Genomic DNA, 5,207 nt, shown 5'->3' with positions numbered 1-5,207 from the left:
GGCTAGCGACGAGTTCGGCGGCGGAGCTTCTTCCCCGAGTGAATGGAGGCGCGGTGGACGGTGGTGCTTGGCTGCGGGTAGGGGCGCTGCTGCGCTGGCATCTGACGTGCTGATTTTTTTTTCGAGAATTCAGTCGTCGGAGTTGTTTGGGCCGGCCGTCACGAACGGTAACAGCCCGTCACGACTGCTGTGCAGGCCGTCTGCGCGCGAAAGGAAGGAGCAGGCCCAACTTCAGTAACGAGCGGGCCTAACTGCCATAGGCGTCCTCCTCCAGCAGAATCCATCTCTCCACGCACAAACGCGCCGCCGCCGGACCCCGGTCACCGAGCATCCGTCCATGGCGAACTGTACCGCCGCCCACCCCTTCTGCATCCCCCCCTTTCCCAGCTAGCCGCTGCACTGTCCCACGCCTCCTCCCCTAGTCGCTCCTCGCCGTTGCCGGTCTGCCTCGGCACCTGCCCGGCGCCCCGCAGCTCCCCTCGTCCGGACCAGGCAGCGCCATTTACGCTGCTCAATTCCCCAGGGCTGGTCTAGGGTCCCGCCTCCGTCCGACAGCCCGGTCCTGATCCTGAGCCGTCGTCCGTCCTCCGCCACCGTCACAAGGAGCTGCCTGTCCGTCCCACCTGGACGCTGCAACTCCCCGCCCCTCCTCCCTTCGACGGACTGCCGCTGCTATATAGCTATCTCCGCTGCTCTTCTACACGCCGACTGAGGAAGGTCATTTCACTGCCACCTTGCTTTCTGATTTACAAATTACGACCCGGCTTGAATCGAACCCTTGATTCAATGCACTTTATCTTAAATTCTTTTACAGGTGAATAGTATATTTTATGCACTAGTGCCAACAATACCCAACAATCAACAATTCCTTATATTACTAGAGTATTATTTTTGCCATTTTATCCACTTTGTTGGATAGTTGGCAATTTGTTTGAATTATAAATTCATCTGTGCAACCGAACCAACATATTTATGCTCTGACATGAGGTATTTTTTTCGGGATAGTTTTAAGCGCTGCCCACTACTATCTGTGCCGCACCCATCCACGGTCCAGACATGGCTGCTGCTGCCAAACCGGAGGCGGCTGCCATGGCGCAGCATCAGGAGAGTTTAGCAGAGGAGGGGGAGGAGCAGCGGGTGCGGGCGGCGCTGCGGCACCTGCAGGCGGAGGCCGGGGTGCTAGAGCGCCTCGTGTACAAGCACCGGAACCAGCACCGCGGCGCCGCCTACTTCCAGTACCTCATCAAGGTAGCTCGTCTGCTACTGCGACCTGTTCATCTCACTCCCCACCCCGTGGCTTTGGACTGATGGGTATGTGTCTCTGCGCGCAGGTGAGGAGGGACCTGAAGCTGCTGCTTGGATCCAATCTCCCGGACGTTATAAATGCCGTGTTCCCGGTCATCGCCTGCCGCAAGCCGGCAAACACAATCCTTGCTCCGAACAGGTTCGTCAGGCTTCACATCCTTGGTGCATTCATCATAGGAGTCATAGCAAGAAAAATGAACGCGTTAATGATTGAAAGCTCGGTAGCCTGCACCTAGAAGTTTGCATTTGTATGTGCAGTGCTTAATTACCTAGCAGTTCAGATTACGTCATTTCATTTTATTCTTTTCGATGATGCTATTTTTCAATTTGTCATCTAGTCGGGTTATCGGTTAATGTTCTCTTTTATAGGCATGGTAAGAAGAAGCCTGGCTCAAACCATAGCCACTATAAGAGGCTTCTGGGGGTTGCCCGCTTGCTATCCCAGGTCTGTTCTATTGCCTGTTAACACTGTTGCAGTTTGCAAACTACCTTATTGTAGCTGATACAAATACTTAGGTTGAATGAATAAATGCAATGTTGCACTTGATAGAGCACAACTATTTGTTCACTGTGTTTTGTTAAAACCCCGAATTATGCAATATTGGAATTTAATTTCAGGAAATCTACCAGTATTGCCAGGTTGTTTTACTTCTATTGTGAAACTATGTAGGGATCAGCAGCAAAGTGCTGTATACTTGTAGTTATCCTTGCATGTTTGGAAGGCCTCCAACAACTTTGTATTTAGTATAAACCCATCATTTCTTTCAGGCTGTATGGTAGATGAAGCTCATTACCTGGAGAAATCTTTTTTCAGTTACATGATATGTACTGCTTGAGAAGCTGTTGGGGATTACAACTCATTCTTGATCAGCTTGGAGACTTGAAATAGCTTACTTAGTTTTCACTTTGAAGCAAAAAAGCACTAACGTTTTCTGAATTATGTGCAGATGGTTGAACCTGTCATGAAGGGAGCAGTGTATCCTTTTTCCTTGTTTTTTTTTGTTTCTGCTGTTTTCTTATTCAAAGAAATGAAATAAGGTGTATGCTCAAACTTGTCTTGCCTTAGGTGAAGCATGTCTCACTTTACCATCTGTTTAGTCTACCAAGAAAAAGAAACAAATCTTAGTTACTTACATACAACTTTTTTTGAAGCGAACTTTCACAATTTGGTTGCTAGCTATGCGAAGTTCCTTAATCCATACTACAGTCAGATCACATTTTTGCTCGCTAGATCATTTTTCATAGAACTTTGTACTGCAGTGCTGGCTTTGCTTGCTCGAGTGAGGGTCCTGATCCAACATGTGAGTGACAAAGTCTACAGGCACAGCTACAAATGATTTTATCAAATAAATTCAAATGATAAACTGCACACACATATTTTTATGGCAACTAAGTTGGAAGTCAAACTGATGTATGTATTATTCTTGGATGCTAAGAAGTATCAAATTGGAACTATATGTCTCCCTAAAAATGGAAATATATGTCTAACCTTCTTTGTCTCTTAACTGCAAATATTTTGGTGAAGACACTGATCCTCTGATACTGTGTTCACAGATGTTGCTTGATGTTGTATCAGTATACAATAAAGTTACTGATCTTATGGATAGGAAGCAGGCTGTCAGGATCACTATTGATAAAGTGCAGGTATGTTTTGCTTCTTCACTAGCACTTTATATTCTTGTCGATCATTAACAAATTGTACTACTCCCTACAATTATGATTTTTTTAAAAGTGGAGTGGCTTGAACTTGTACTTATCTCACTACATAACCAGTGGCGGACCCAGGAATTTGTCGTAGCCTGGGCGCACCGCAACTAAAAAATTGTAAATAGTCTAAAAATAGAACTGACAAGACGAAAACTAGCTAATTTCCAACCATTTCCAAACTTTTACATGGTCTGTATTTGGACGAATCCACTGTGCCTGTCTCACCAAGTCACCTAACATGAGATTACTCTGAATAAGTTAATGGAATCGTCAACCATATGTTCAAAATGTGTGGAAAATGAACAAAAGAAGCCTGTCTCTTCTACTTACATGAAGCAATCGTGTGTCAGTTGGTTATCGGCATGTCCAGGTACTGCATGATCTGCAAGGTTCTAGTGCTGGCTCACATATTTATTTTTTCCGACGCGGACAGAGTTGAGCCAGTCAGATCGAACAGATTTTGCCCCAACTCACATTCTGATATCCTAGCTAATCCCATCTCGCGCAGGAGGTGAACAACGACGAAGCCCGGGCAAATGCTGGGTAATAGGGGCGTTGCGTCCGTCCATTTACATAACTCCTTGGTTTTGCCTCTTTGTTGCAACAGGCTTTCAGAGAGTACTACCCCTCGAGCAACGATCCCAGTAGTACTCTAGAGTGTGTTTGGGTGAAAGATAAATTCGTTTTGCATGAAAGGACAAAAGCTAGCTGTCATAAAACCCAAGATGATGATCACAGGTCGTGTGCTCCCGATTCATCAATCCAGTATGAGACTCTTGGACCTGTTAGTGAAGGTTGGAACACCTTTACCTTCTTTCATTCACGATACATAAGGAACATCTTGAGTTCGATGTTGCATTTTCTGCAATACTTGCACGTGACTGCCTACTGGTACTAAAACAATCACATGTAGTTGTATGCTAAAGCAACGCAAATAGAAAATTGTTTTCTATTCAGTAATTTGAACTAAGTATGCACTATGTATTATTAATAAATTCTACTCCCTCCGATCCATAATAAGTGTCGGGGCTTTAGTTCAATTTTGTCCAAATTTGAACTAAAGCCTCTAACACTTATTATGGATCGGAGGGAGTATATGAGTAGGAAACGATATTAAATGAGTACGAATGGACGTGAAGCACCTTGGTGGTGGTTAATTCCTTCTTGGAACATACGTCCAGAATTGACTATCTGGAAGTCCTGATGACACTCAAGTATATTTGCCGATAACATCTCCATATCCTTATGGTTGATGACATTTGACAAAGCACTTAACAGTGGACTACTGCTGTTTAGAATGATATTTTGGTAATAATAGCAATATGTTGATATGTCAGATAACCTGACTGCCTAACTAATGATAGCTGTGATTGTGCTTACTGAAAGAACATACTCTGTAACTGTAACTATGGTTTGACTTAGGATTAGTTCCCTTCTTAAACTTAAAACATAGAAACTTTAAAACAAAGTGCAGTGTTGTTGTGAGTAGCCAAACTAAAATGTTATACTTTTCGTTGTCAATTCTTTGTTATGTTATCTAATAGAATACAAATGCTTGTTTATTTATGATTTTATTGTGGCATACTCTAAAAAGGTTCTTATTAGCTCTAATGCTGCACTTGTGACATGTCAGAGATGGAGAATCTTGATGGATCAAACTCCCTAGCCAAGCAACAAGATGCTTCTCTGGCTGACCAACCGGATAAAGCCATCCATTGCGGCGATGCTGGAGATTCTCATAGTGGGAGGCAGTTACCAAATGAAAACACTACGGGTTCTCTTCCTGATGCGCTTGCTGTTCCTGTGCCTGTGCGTTCGACTCCGCACACAGAGGTCAAGCCTGATATGAGGAAAAGAGTGGCATTCATCGCAGTGGGGAAAACAAAAGTTACCGTGACACGACCTGAAACAACATCATTGGAACTAACCAAGAAGCAAAGAGTGGACATGATTCCACATGCCACTGCAGATCCTGCTTTGCAACTTGCACAGAACTGATAGCTATGATGAAGAAAGGGATATATCTTAGCAGATTCATGTATTCGTTAGTTGATTTGATGCATTGTTACTCTGTCTGGCTACTTCTGGCATCAATATCAATACTTGTTTAGTCGAAAGCAATTGGTATTTTTCACCAAGCATTCAGAAACCACAGAACACATGCCAGAATACAGATACTTGATGGTTCAGGTTCA

The 5,207-nt window shown here is 44.2% G+C and overlaps 1 protein-coding gene across 1 annotated transcript; it reads left to right on the top strand.

Annotated features, from left to right (window-relative positions):
* Positions 1-273: 273 nt before the first annotated feature.
* Positions 274-5,207, top strand: LOC127302282 (uncharacterized). Its single transcript, XM_051332689.1, has 9 exons — positions 274-717; positions 1,006-1,248; positions 1,332-1,444; positions 1,675-1,750; positions 2,253-2,281; positions 2,513-2,606; positions 2,860-2,949; positions 3,620-3,806; positions 4,646-5,207. The coding sequence occupies exons 2-9, from the start codon at positions 1,057-1,059 to the stop codon at positions 5,008-5,010; spliced, it is 1,146 nt and encodes a 381-aa protein (XP_051188649.1). The 5' UTR covers positions 274-717; positions 1,006-1,056; the 3' UTR covers positions 5,011-5,207.

The sequence above is a fragment of the Lolium perenne genome, chromosome 5, assembly GCF_019359855.2.
Source record: "Lolium perenne isolate Kyuss_39 chromosome 5, Kyuss_2.0, whole genome shotgun sequence".
Classification (NCBI taxonomy): Eukaryota; Viridiplantae; Streptophyta; class Magnoliopsida; order Poales; family Poaceae; genus Lolium; species Lolium perenne.
Note: the sequence above shows the minus strand (reverse complement) of the source record. Positions and strands in the feature narration are given on the sequence as shown.

Excerpts from the sequence above, each read along its gene's own strand:
- LOC127302282 (XM_051332689.1), top strand. The coding sequence starts at position 1,057 with ATGGCTGCTGCTGCCAAACCGGAGGCGGCTGCCATGGCGCAGCATCAG. Across the intron at positions 2,282-2,512 it reads CCTGTCATGAAGGGAGCAGT|TCAGATCACATTTTTGCTCG; the intron begins GTATCCTTTTTC and ends TCCATACTACAG. Across the intron at positions 3,807-4,645 it reads TCTTGGACCTGTTAGTGAAG|AGATGGAGAATCTTGATGGA; the intron begins GTTGGAACACCT and ends GTGACATGTCAG.